The sequence below is a fragment of the Phoenix dactylifera genome, unplaced genomic scaffold, assembly GCF_009389715.1.
Source record: "Phoenix dactylifera cultivar Barhee BC4 unplaced genomic scaffold, palm_55x_up_171113_PBpolish2nd_filt_p 001094F, whole genome shotgun sequence".
Lineage (NCBI taxonomy): Eukaryota > Viridiplantae > Streptophyta > Magnoliopsida > Arecales > Arecaceae > Phoenix > Phoenix dactylifera.
The window spans coordinates 89,687-103,421 of NW_024068441.1; the positions used below are offsets into that span (position 1 = coordinate 89,687).

General features: G+C 39.5%; 2 protein-coding genes and 1 pseudogene across 2 annotated transcripts; all 3 read left to right on the top strand.

Moving 5' to 3' along the window:
• Positions 1-2,538: 2,538 nt before the first annotated feature.
• On the top strand, positions 2,539-4,473 carry LOC120107965 (glucan endo-1,3-beta-glucosidase-like). The gene is made up of 2 exons (XM_039121491.1): positions 2,539-2,680; positions 3,349-4,473. The coding sequence occupies exons 1-2, from the start codon at positions 2,608-2,610 to the stop codon at positions 4,290-4,292; spliced, it is 1,017 nt and encodes a 338-aa protein (XP_038977419.1). The 5' UTR covers positions 2,539-2,607; the 3' UTR covers positions 4,293-4,473.
• Positions 4,474-5,180: 707 nt separating this feature from the next.
• LOC103722837 (glucan endo-1,3-beta-glucosidase-like) lies at positions 5,181-6,817 on the top strand. Its single transcript, XM_008813532.4, has 2 exons — positions 5,181-5,424; positions 5,527-6,817. The coding sequence occupies exons 1-2, from the start codon at positions 5,352-5,354 to the stop codon at positions 6,474-6,476; spliced, it is 1,023 nt and encodes a 340-aa protein (XP_008811754.2). The 5' UTR covers positions 5,181-5,351; the 3' UTR covers positions 6,477-6,817.
• On the top strand, positions 6,636-9,834 carry LOC120107963 (annotated as a pseudogene).
• The last annotated feature ends 3,901 nt before the right edge of the window (positions 9,835-13,735 follow it).

The window sequence follows — 13,735 nt, forward strand, 5'->3', positions numbered from 1 at the left end:
TGGTGAGGGAAAGAACACATCCCCTCCCGCGTGCATCTCAGATTATCAAACACCTCCTTCAAGGGTATGTTGTCGTCGAACCACATCCCGCCCGCCACCACCGCCGTATCCTTAGCTCGGAGGGATAGAACACCTTTCTCGACGGTGCGGGGTCGTCCTCGAAGCTCGAAGGGAGAGGGGGATCTGAAGCTTGGTGGGGGGTTTGGGGGGGGATGATCGGGGAGGAAGGAGGGGGGGGGGGAATGATAGCGGCGGGGGATGAAAGGGTTAGGGTTTGTTGCCCTAACCCTTTTTTCCTCCGCACAAGTGCCCTAACCCTTTTTTCCTCCGCACGAGAGAGAGAGAGGGAAAAAGGCAGGGGATCGGGAAAAAGGCCGGCGATCCGTGGGTTTGGTGGCCTTTTTCCTCCGACGACGCTTTGAAGCGTCGTCTTATTTTAATTTCACCCAATGCTATACAAAAGCGTCGTAGTATATCAGCGCTGTTTTGAAATTTGCCGACGCTTTCTGTTAGCTTCGGCGGAAAATAGTCGGCAAAACCCTATTTTGTTGTAGTGTTCTATATAAAGAAAAAAGCTACGAAGCCTAGTCTAGCCAAAAACTTCCACTATTTAAAATAATAAAATTATAATAGATCCTCTCTAGATCAACTAAAGACAGTGTTGATATTCGAAATAATCAATAGAGAGGGCTTTTCAACGATCCAATCCGTTCGATCTGTAAATCTCAATGCCGGAAACAACATACTGAAATTTTAGCGAAATCTGAATACAATTAACTATCCGATTATCCGACAAAGCAGCACTATTTATTCCCCCCCCTCCCAAGACAGTGTTGATATTCGAAATAATCAATAGAGAGGGCTTTTCAACGATCCAATCCGTTCGATCTGTAAATTTCAATGCCAGAAACAACATACTATAATTTTAGCGAAATCTGAATACAATCCGATAAAGCAGCACCATCCCCCCCCCCCCCCCCCCCCCCCCCCCCCCCCCCGCGGGGGTTTTTTTCCTCTCACCGAGGCCGCAATTTCATTCTTATCCCATTTTAAATCAAATGAGGTGGGTCCCACGTGAGGAGGGACCACACCAACACTCTACATGCTAGTTTACAGCTAACTATGCTTGTCCTTGGCTCAAAAACTTGTGCCAATATCCTAAAAATGTGACATTTATGAAAGACTATATTTTGGCTAAAAATTCAATTAAGTAGAGCTCAGCTATATTCTAGCTTGCTAAAGCTTGCCTTGTGTCCATCTCTTACATATCTTGTTTGTGTCAGGAACTAGAGGAGCTTCTTTGCATTGTCAACCATTGCTGAGTACATGGATGGTTATAGATGGATTACCGGGTTGAAGCATGGAAAGCTTTTCCAATGAGAATTACAAGGTGTAACTTTGAAGTCATATGTAGTATGACCGAAAAAGCTATTAGCGAGCAGACTTCCAATTTCCGAAGTCGACAATACCTTCAACCTTGAATGCGACTTGACATCCCCTACGTCCAGTCCAGGCTGTATGGATAGTCCTTTGCATATACGTTAGTTTTCAGGTCCAGCATGCCTGCAAGAAATTCCAATGCAATGCCTGCCAGAAACATTTGATGTACCACCAACCACATCCTGAGCCGACGCAAGTACTTCCAAATTCTGGCAAGTCTTCGGAGACTTTACCTCCTCCTTCCTCTTCTTGTTCTTCTGCATGCATGCCCGTGGGAAAACATGGAAGGACTACAAGCTGACTCGGGCAAACTTTGTATGGTAGAACAGGAGACCACGCTTAATAATACTGTTATCCATCCACTTCCAAAATTTATTATTGAATGGTAGATTAGTATTTTTGAATAAGATATGGATCACATTCCTTGGAAAGAATAGTATATGGAATACCATGATGCTAATATACATATATACCGTATACATGCTGCACGAACAACGCTTAAGGATGGTACTGTAAATGCAATATATTTTTTACTTAGCTGGCATGTTAATAATTTTCAGTTGCACATATGTATATATGTGGCATTCCTCTAATCAAGATGATGGAATTTTATACTTGCTAAGTGGTTGTTCAAGTTTCATGACATGATGTCTCACTTTTGTCTTGATATATATATATATATATATATATATATATATATATATATGGGATTTTTCAGTCAATGAAAGTGTGCTCGGAACCATGGAGCATGCGTAGGATGAATAACAATGTTTGGTAGGGAACAAAAACCATGCGAGGAAGTCATCATACAAAACAATTCCCAATTGGAAAATTTTCGAAGAAACAAGAAAATATGTGTAGATACAAAGAGAAGCAGTGCTATTCCACACGACATAGGCCTTCTACTGCAATCAGATATTTAGAGTTCCACAGAACCAGCCTTGATAGATGGAAAGACTGGTGGTTGGACGTCTGACTCTTCCATTATATCATACATGCAGGCCATCTTTACGCCGGTCCAATCATGGAACCAAAATTTCTACAGAAAAATTGACCAAAGACATGGAGCTGGCTCCGAAGCCTCTATATAAAGATGAGCGAACTTGTACATGTATGCCCCGTCCAAGGTACTCCCGAGATAATTAAATCTCAATTCGAGCTTCAAACATGGCAAGCCAGAGTTCTGTTTCCATGGCTGCCATTACATTACTCCTTGGAGTCCTCGTAGTATTCCCAACAAGTACTCTCTCTCTCTATCTCTCCCTATCTCTCTGTGTGTGTGTCAAGCTAACCTTCGGTCTGTTAATTAGGTTTAGCTTGGCCATCTAATGAAGGTGCTCTAGTTAACCTTAATCGCCAATTTTAGAACCTGACCCGGCCCCATGAGTCCTCCAAAATGGGTTGGGTCGGTTCTAAGAGGGTCAGGTCGATCTGTGATCCGACTTGACCCATTTACAGCCTTAGATAAACACATCCTATTGTGAGCCAAAAGGACCAATAAGTAAAAGAGAAAAACAGCAATAATAACTACCAATTCTTATGCAAGTCTGTTAGGGTTGGAGTCAGATTTCGGCTTGACTTCAGCATGCATCTGACTTGGACCATCCCTAATCTTGAAACTGTCCAAGTCGTTTGCAGGGCTAATTTTTGAAAGGCTGTTTTAACTTATGCAACTTGTGCATATTTTAAGGAACATGCAACTTGCATATATCATATGCTAGTTGAACATACAATATTCCGAGAGGTGACTTTCTAAGATCTCTTCATTCTTGCAATAAAATTGAGCGATTATACCTCCTTTCCAATTAAAAGCTTATGTAATTTGTTTTGAAATTTGTATGGAGATCATTTGAAATTTTGTTGCAAATATTAATAACTAGTAGCACTAATTAACTTGCTTTCTTTCAGGTGTGCAATCGATTGGTGTCTGTTATGGAAGGCTCGGAAACAACCTACCCCAACCTAGTGATGTGGTGGCTCTCTACAAATCTAACAACATTGGACAAATGAGGATCTATGATCCATACTCACCAACTCTGCAAGCCCTTCAAGGAACCAACATTCAACTCATTGTAGACGTCCCAAATGATGGTCTCCAAAATCTAGCCTCCGATGCTTCAGCAGCTAATGATTGGGTCCAAAACAACATTCAAGCTTATTCAGATGTCTCATTTAGATATATCGCAGTAGGCAATGAAGTTATCCCTGGAGATTCAGCTCAGTATGTGCTCCCTGCCATGAAGAACATTTACTCAGCTCTATCTACTGCAGGTCTACAAAACCAAATCAAAGTCTCAACTTCAGTTGCTACAGTGGTCCTTGGGGTTTCATATCCTCCCTCACATGGTGCATTCTCTTCTGATGCACTGAACACCTTAGGGCCAATCATTCAATTCTTGAATGAAAATGGAGCCCCACTCCTAGTAAATGTGTATCCCTACTTCAGTTACGTTGATAACCAAGGCTCGATCGACATCAATTATGCTTTGTTCACTTCCTCAGGAACTGTCGTCCAAGATGGGCAATATAGTTACCAGAATCTCTTTGATGCCATGGTCGATGCAGTTTACGCAGCATTAGAGAATGTGGGAGGGTCTAATGTGGCGATCGTGGTATCGGAGAGCGGTTGGCCATCGGCAGGTGATACTGTAGCAACCATCAGCAATGCACAGACATATAATCAGAATTTAATCAATCATGTTGGTCAAGGAACTCCAAGGAGATCTGGAAAGGCTTTAGAGACTTACATATTTTCCATGTTCAATGAGAACGGAAAGTCAGCAGGGATAGAGCAAAACTGGGGGTTGTTCTACCCAAATGAGCAACCTGTCTACCCAATCAACTTCAGTTAAAAGATGAGAGAGGATTACAGCATAAGTAGTTATAAATTAAAAAATATCATCTGGAATAAGCCATTAGAAGGAATGGATAATTTCCTGTTTACTTGAATAAAGGTTTGATAAATAAAATTTCCTCATGTAACCTGATGATGGAAATAATATTGCCAAAGATAACTTTTTACTCTCTTTTAAATGTTTGTTTTAGTTTCTTGGCATGTTTTCTTGTTACTGATATTGACTCTAGAGGGTTGATGACTCTCTCTCTTTCCCTCTCTCTCTCTCTCTCTCTCTCTGTGTATGAGACATAGAGTCACATCACAGAAATTCATTGGAAAATAAAAAAATACAGCAAAGATCAGTACAAGCTAATATATATGATTGTTTAGGCAAAGACTGCCATCGCTTTGCATATGAACGACATCCAGCTTAAAATCTAGATCTGAGTAAATTGAATGAGGGCCAAAGTAAGATTTGTTGCTTGTACATGTCCTGCAAGAAGGTAACATGGCAATTATAAATTTTTAACTTACTACATAGGTTCAAATATTTAACTCAGCACTAACTTATTAATTAGTTGGTTAATTATAAAGTTTCAACCTACTACTGTGGTCTGTGGGCTGGCCAGGTCCAGGACTACCTAGGAGGGAAAAGAAGAAAACAAGAAGACAGGGGTTTGATCCAACCCAGCCCCTATCAAACAACAACATCTATAAATAAGGAGGTAAGAATGCCCACGGAACAAAAGTCATTCAACTTGGTCACAAACGAACGCGACTTCATTTTTTATTACCTTCAAGTTAACAAGTAAAATTATGGAGTGCAAAGGGAAATTGGGCTATTCCACCCATTCTGAACTGGAAAAGGACTAGTCTTGATACATGGACTGATAAATTAAGGGTTGGACGTTGACCCAACGGTCCTATGCCCGTCCTTTCAGGGAACTCAATGTGTGGATAAAAAATAGAGCAAAAGACTTGGAGCTAGACCCCGGAGACTCCATATGAGGAGGTGAAAGCTCCCTCAAGCATTTCATATCTAAGGTATTCCAGTGGTAAGTCCCTGTTAGGAGCCATGGCAAACCTGAGCATGGTTTCCAAGTTTGCTACTGCATTACTCCTTGGAATCGTTATAACAATCCCAACAGGTTCTCTCTCTCTCTGTGTGTGTGTGTGTGTGTGTGTTTCTAGTTGCTTGATATTTGCGTCAAACATATGTGACTAAAAGGCACTAACTGGCTTTGTTTCAGGTGTGCAATCCATTGGCGTTTGTTATGGAATGGTTGGGAACAACCTACCCCAACCTAGTGAGGTAGTGGAACTCTACAAATCTAAGAGAATTGGACAAATGAGGATTTATGGTCCTAATGCAGATGTACTCAAAGCCCTTAAGGGATCCAACATTGAACTCATCCTAGATGTCCCAAAAGAAGATCTCCAAAGATTAGCCTCTGACACTTCAGCAGCACGTAATTGGATCCAAAACAACGTGAAGTCCTATTTACCAGATGTTTCATTTCGATATATTGCAGTAGGCAATGAAGTGATCCCCGGAAATTTTGCTCAGTATGTGCTGCCTGCCATGAATAACATCCATGCTGCTCTATCTGCTAGTGGTTTACAAAACCAAATTAAAGTCTCGACTTCAGTTTCTCAAGGGGTCCTTGGGAAATCATATCCTCCTTCTAATGGTACATTCTCTTCTGATGCATCAAGGTACTTAGGACCAATTGTTAAATTTTTGGCTAGCAATGGATCCCCACTCCTAGTGAATGTGTATCCCTACTTCAGTTATATTGGTGACATGAAAGATATCAAGATAGAATATGCGTTGTTTACATCACGGGGAACAGTCGTATCCGATCCGCCATATGGCTATCAGAACCTCTTCGATGCATTAGTTGATGCAATTTACTCGGCACTGGAGAAGATGGAAGGATCTAATATCCCGGTCGTAGTGTCAGAGAGCGGTTGGCCATCGGCTGGAGGTACTGCAGCAACAATGGATAATGCAAAGACATATAATCAGAATTTGATAAATCATGTCAGGCAAGGGACACCAAAAAGGCCTGGAAAAGCTATCGAGGCATACATATTTGCCATGTTCAATGAGAATCAGAAGAAGCCACCAGGGATTGAGAATAACTTTGGGCTATTCAACCCCAACAAGGCTCCGGTCTACCCAATCAACTTTGGTTAAAGATGAGAGAGGTTGACCGTTATAAGAATTATATATATATATATATATATATATATATATATATATATATATATATATATATATATATATATATATATATATATATATATATATATATATATATATATATATATTATATCAAATAAACCATCAGAGGTGATGGATGATGTACTATTTTCACTTTGGAAATGTGTAGTCGAGAGTCTCTATGTTGTAACATTGCTCAAGTTGCTTGAGGGAAAAAATGAGGTTCTCTACACAAAATCACAAAATTTCCTTGGGTAATCTAATGGTTGCATTGATATCGCCAAGAAATTTTCGGCATTTAGAGTGGTTTTTTTGATGTTGGATTTGCTACAAAAATGAAATATTAGAGGAGATGCTCGACAAATCCATTTACAAATCCTGATACAAACTCAAATTACAATTATTTTTTTTACTTTGTCTTTATGTACTTCCATTTTCTTGATGAACCTGTTTTCGAAGGTAGTGCTTTTTTTTTTCTGGTATATTAGTTGGCCTGTAATTGGGCATCTAATCTTAATTGGTATAGTAAAAGTCCATTTTGGATGTTTGATGGTTCGAATCAGAGTCGAAATTAAACTTCGAAATGGCAGATAAAGAAAATTTTGCTCGAAATAACTTTGGCCTAGGAGAAGCTGAGGCCACTTCAGCAAAGGAGACTCCTATTCAGAGCACTTACACAAACTACAATTGCCCTAACTACTGCTCGATCTCATCTATTTATTAGCTGTACTTGGATACCAGCGAGCACAAACTGCTTATGAATAGCTAGCTTAATTGCAGCACTAGAGAACCTTTTGTACAAAGCTAATATATGTTAGTTTACCTAACTTATTAGTTTACTTTGTTTAACTATAATTGCTAAACTTCACAGTTTATGAGCACTCCTGTCACCTTGGATGGTTCAGCTTTTTATATATGTGTGATGAATTTCGTTAAAAAAGATTGTGCCAATAAAAATGAGACAAGAATTTCGGTAACCATTTTTCCTTATTTTTCTTTAGCAACTCAACCCTTTTTCCAATTTCTTGGTAGATTCTCATAAATATCATAACTATTCTTGCTTGCAACCATTGCACTCGTAGCTGGTTATTTGTCACAGTCTTCAAGTGTTGGATACCAGTGAGTTGGGTTCGATCCCATCTTCATCCTGATTTCTGCTGGACTTCCTAACATCATAGTTATCAAAATAAAATATGAACAATCAGATACCGTCAACTTCTATGAGACCTGTAAGACTGTAACCAACCTGATTTTATCCAAAAAACAATCATTGTGTCAAACATGCATGTAGAAATCAACCAATTTGGATTAATATTGGTAGTTGATCATGTCAAAATCCTATATAAGCTAATACAAGTAGGTGTAGCTATCTCCCTGTAATTATAAGCATTACGATCGATCCATAGTCAGCTCTAATGGATCCATGCTGCAATATCCCTTGATATACATAGACCTTCGGCCCAGTCTACTCTGATACGATTTCTAGTAATCCAAGATCTCATCCAAAAAGACTAACCAGAAGGTATTATTTGCATTTTTTTGGCGTTGTACCAAGATCTACCTAGTGCATAACTAATGTGAAACAAATCGGACGCCCGCATGGTCCTCACAATTTAAGTGCATCAAGTATTAAGTTTTGACTCGATTTCTTTGATCTAATCCAAACTTCTTCCAACCAATCTATGTTATGTTGGCATAACTTAAGCAACTTGATAGTTAAAGACATGTACATTGTGTGAATTTTATTGCAGATATACTACCGTGAGCAATTACTTGCTTTGGGCATGCATTCCATTTGTATTTGTTATGGAAGAGGTAGTTGATCTTTATAAATCTAACAATGTTGCACAAATGAGAATCTATGAACCATATACGGCTACTCATCAAGCCCTTGGTGGTTCCAACATTCAACTTATAGTAGACAACCCTAATGATCTCCAAAGCTCAGCATCTGATGCTTCAACAGCAATCACTAGGGCTGAAGTAACACAAAGCCCTATCCAGAAGGTATTATTTACATTTTTTGGCCCTGTACCAAGATCTACCTAGTGCATAACTAATGTGAAACTAATCGGATGCCCGCATGGTCCTCACAATTTAAGTGCATCAAGTTTTAAATTTTGACTTGATTCCTTTGATCTAATACAAGCTTCTTACCACCAATCTATATTATGTTGGCCTAACTTAAGCAACTTAATAGTTAAAGACATGTACATTGTGTGAATTTTATTGCAGATCTACTACCGTTAGCAATTACTTGCTTTGGGCGTGCATTCCATTGGTGTTTGTTATGGAAGAGGTAGTTGATCTTTACAAATCTAACAATGTTGCACAAATAAGAATCTATGAACCATATACAGCTGCTCATCAAGCCCTTGGTGGTTCCAACATTCAACTAATAGTAGACGACCCTATCGATGATCTCCAAAGCTCATCTGATGCTTCAACAACAATCACTAGGTTTGAAGTAACACAAAGCCCTATCTAGATGTTTCATTTTGATACATCGCAGTCGGTAATGAGGTGATACATTCATTTCCTTAGGGCATCTTATCCTCCTTCAGCTGATGCATTCTCTTCTGATGCATCAAAGTACTTAGGACCAATTGTCAATTTTTTGGCCAACAATGGATTCCCACTTCCCAAACCATCGTACAAGATGGGCAATTTCGATATCAAAACCTCTTTGATGCAATTGCTGATGAAGCTTACTAATTGTTAGAGAAGGTAGGAGGTTCTAATGTGGAAGTTGTAGTATCAGAGAGAAGTTGGCCATGGACAGGTGGTACTGCAACATGCATCAATTGATAATGCGAGGACATGTAATTAGAATTTGATTAGTCATGTTGGTCGAAGGACATCTAAGAGATCTGGAAGGGCTATAGAAACTTACATACTTGCTATATCAACGAGAACCAAAAGCCGCAAGGGATAGAACAAAGCAGGCTATTCCATCCAAATACGCAATCTATCAACCTAATCAACTTTAGTTTTTTCTTTTTTTCTTTTCTTTTTTTTTTTTTGAGGATAAGGGTGGCTGAAAAAGGCCACCCAGAAAATTAATCAACTTGAGTTAAAAGATAATAGAGGGTTACAACAAAAATAATTTTCCATAGAGTAAAAATACTATCTAAAATAGATCATTGTAAGGAATGGAATGGACGGTTTGTTTTTTTTTTTTCTCTTTCATACTACATATACTTGGAAAAATTCCATGACACAAAAAAAATCATGTTAGTTGAATAGCAGTTTGATAAATAAAATCATGTTGTCGCATGTTTTCTTCCTATTCTTTCTTAGTGCTTATTCCACAGGGTTGATGACAATTTAAACGTTCACCTTTTTTTTTTTTTTTGAGGTTAATATTCAACTTTGCAAAGTAATTCGTTCAACCACATCTTACAACATGAAAACGCTTCTTTACCCCGCCCCCCACCCACCCAAGCTCATCTCAAATATTTTATTGAAAAAACTAAAACATAAGGAAAAAAAAAGTATAAAAACAAGTTGTACATGAGTGTATAGGCAGAGATCGCTTACATGTTGTGAGGACCTGTGCGGGCATGTGTTTAGTCCCACATCGGTTATTTGCTTGGTAGATCTTGAGTACTTATACAGGATCAAGGAACCCAAATAATACTTTCCGGCTAGCCATTTTGGATGAGATCCTGGGTTGTTACAAATGGTATCAGAGCGGACCCGGCTCATAATCTATGTGGAGTAGGGGACACTGCAGCACGGCTCCATTGGGGCTGACCACGGACTGTTCGTGGTGCTTGTGATTAGATTTGAATAGATTTGAATCCTTAGCCTGACGAAGACGTCAGGGCTTGAACGGGGGGAGTATGTGAGGACCCGTGCAGGTGTATGTTTAGTTCCCATCGGTTATTTGCTAAGTAGATCTTGGGTACTTATACAGGATCAAGAAACCCAAATAATAACTTTCGGCTAGCCATTTTGGGTGACATCTTGGGTTGTTACCAATGGTATTAGAGCGGACCTCGCCTATAATCTATGTGGACTAGGAGACACTGCTGCACGGATCTATTGGGCTGACCACGGATTGATCGTGGTGCTTGTGATTAGATTTGAATGGATTTGAACCCTTAGCCTGATGAGGACGTCAGGGCTTTGAATGGGGGGAGTATGTGAGGATCCGTGCGGGCGTGTGTTTAGTCCCACATCGGTTATTTGCTGGGTAGATCTTGGGTACTTATACAGGATCAAGGAACTCAAATAATAACTTTCGGCTAGCCATTTTGGGTGAGATCCTGGGTTGTTACACATGTTACATGAACCACATGCGACACCCCCTTAATATTTACACCGGCATGAATTGGACACAGAGCTCACACCAAATGTGGTTGCTTATATATGTCCAACAAGAACATAACATGGCACTCAAAAAAATTAATTTTACCTGAATCTTTATAAACTACTGCTAAATATTTCCAAAATTTTTATTCTTTTTTTTCCAAATTCCCGATTGGTAGACCCATCACATATTTCATTTAGAAAAATGATATGGATACACTGCAGTAGGCTAGCCAGAACCATACGTACTTGATGGAGAAAAGAAGGCATCAGCTGCCGGGAAAAACATGAGAGATCACCTGCCTTCAATACGATGATGACACCATAATATTGCGTGATGCAAACGAACAGCAGGCTCTGAAAACTTTGTTTTATACTCCTTTGAGCTGCTCACTGGGCTGAAACTGAATTTTGAAACGAGCTCGCTAATTGCGATAAGGCTACTAGACTTCATCTCCAACAGATTTGCAGCATTGTTGGGCTACCAAACATCGCAAGATTACAGAGGACTATTTCATGCGCCCTTAAGCTCATGAGGTACTAAAGAATTGCAGGTTCGATTGAACTTAATATCGACCATCAACGCAGCACCTGAACCGGATACCATAGAATGGAAGTGGAGTGGCGGAAACAAATTCATGGTCAAATGCAGCTACCAATTTTTACCATGGGCGAGTCGCTCGATTAAATTGGAAGATGCCAGTACCAGTAAAAGTCAAAATTTTTCATTAGCTTGTGTTTAACAACAAGGTGCTCACAGCTGATAACTTGAAAAGAAGAAATTTTCTAGCTCCGCCGTCCTGCCTGCTGTGTTGCACGGAGGAGGAGAACGTGGAACATTTGTTTCTGCTGCACGGAGGAGGAGAACGTGGAACATTTGTTTCGTAGCATCAGAGGAACGAGAGAAGTGGATAGATCAGCGCCACGATGACGATCTGAGATATAGTGAAGGAAAAGAGAAGGAATGACGAGGTTCAGAGGTTTAGAAGACACGGCCAGAAGAGACACAATCTTTGGGACTCAAGGGCCATAGAGTTGAAGCGTAGCTGAGCGAAGGGAAAACAACTGAGAAAGTTTAAAATCATGGAGTACTAGGAAGGGCGTTCAACACTGTTGCACCCAACAACCCCTCGGTGCTGAAACAAGAGTTAGTGGATTTTACTCTAAACATTATAGAGTCATTTGTCACTTCTTTTTAGGACTCTTCCTCTTTCACTGCTTTGAACATTCCCCTTTTAAATAAATAAACGGATGGTTTCATCCACCCGTTTACATCAACAAATAAAAGAAAAAAAAACGTTGTCATCATACAAATACAATTCCTTTTTGGAATACCTTAAGAAGATGGCAAGGAAAAACTTCTTAACGCAAAGAAAAGTATAGATATTCCACACGAAGCAGGGCCCTCATTCCAAACAAAAGTTTGGATCACTGACAGGAGAAGTCTCGCTTACTAAACGGACAGATTCATGGTTGGACCCTGACCCAGCACTCTCATGCCACATCTTAGGCAGTCCTATCAGGGTACTCAAATTTCTGTTAGAAAATTAGACCAAAAGAGTTAGAGCTTGACCCGAAACCTCTCTGTAAATAAGGTTGCTATTTCTACATGCATGACATGACTAAGCAATTCTAACTGGTAAATCTCTATTAGAGCTATGGCAAGGCTAAGCATTATGTCCATGGCAGCAATTGGATTACTCCTTGCAGAAATCACAGCAGGCTCTCTCTCTCTCTCTCTCTCTCTCTCTCTGTGTGTGCGCGCGCGCGTGTTTGCGCGTGCATATTCTTTGCTTGATGTTTGTCCCAAACATCCTTTACTAGAGAGCACTATTTTTCTTCGTTTCAGGTGTGCGATCCAATGGTGTTTGTTATGGGAGAAATGGTGACAAGCTACCCCAACCTAGCTAGTGATGTAGTGGCTCTTTACAAATCTAATAACATTGGGCAAATGAGGCTCTTTGGTCCTGACCCAGATGCATTGCAGGCCCTTAGGGGCTCTAACATTCAACTCATCCTAGATTTCCCCAAACATGACCTCCAAAGATTAGCCTCGGATACTTCAGCAGCAAATGATTGGGTCCAGAACAACATTATTTTATTATTATTATTATTATTATTATTATTATTATTATTATTATTATTATTAGGATAAGGGATGCTGAAAAGGCCACTTAGAAATTTATTGAAAAGAGAAAAAAAAAAAAGGTAGAATTTACCCTAGATGGTCCGCTCTTATGAATGAGCAGCTAGCAAATGACAGTATTCAAAGCACAAGAGGAGAGTGAGGAAACAGAAACCAAGCTCCAAAAATCAGACAAAGGTGCTCCTATGCCCAATCATTTAACCAATTGTTCAACAATAAGTTATTATATCATATCATCCGTTTCTCACTAACTTGATTTCTAGATTTCTTAATAATATTTTCTCGACTTTGGACTAACGAAGATCAAAACCGAGTCCAAGACTGAAAAAATCTTATGTGTAAGCTCGTGGAGGCTATCTCATGCGTGAACCCCTAAACGCTATCCCACGCATAAGGCCGTGGAGGCTATCCCATGCGTAAGCCAATAGACACTATTCCATGTATAAGCCCGTGGAGACTATCCCACGCATAAGCTCGTGGAGGCTATCCTATGATAAGATTAGTCTAAACCATATCTTATCTTTCTGATTTACAAGATACACTTGTCAAATCAATTTCCACTTACATAACGCATTTCCGTCAAATTCAAGATAATATTGTTCGCATATTCATATTTTTAATATATGATGCATATACTATCATGCAAGTATATTAGTACTGAAAATCATATAAAACATACCATCACAACCAAATTAAATCGATTAACGTAAATCACACAATGCCAATCCTGTAGTACAAATCAATAAGCATGTATACATTTATATTGGTAACC

Coding starts and splice junctions, on each gene's coding strand:
- LOC103722837 (XM_008813532.4), top strand. CDS start 5,352: ATGGCAAACCTGAGCATGGTTTCCAAGTTTGCTACTGCATTACTCCTT. Junction 5,425..5,526: donor CGTTATAACAATCCCAACAG/GTTCTCTCTCTC, acceptor GCTTTGTTTCAG/GTGTGCAATCCATTGGCGTT.
- LOC120107965 (XM_039121491.1), top strand. CDS start 2,608: ATGGCAAGCCAGAGTTCTGTTTCCATGGCTGCCATTACATTACTCCTT. Junction 2,681..3,348: donor CCTCGTAGTATTCCCAACAA/GTACTCTCTCTC, acceptor GCTTTCTTTCAG/GTGTGCAATCGATTGGTGTC.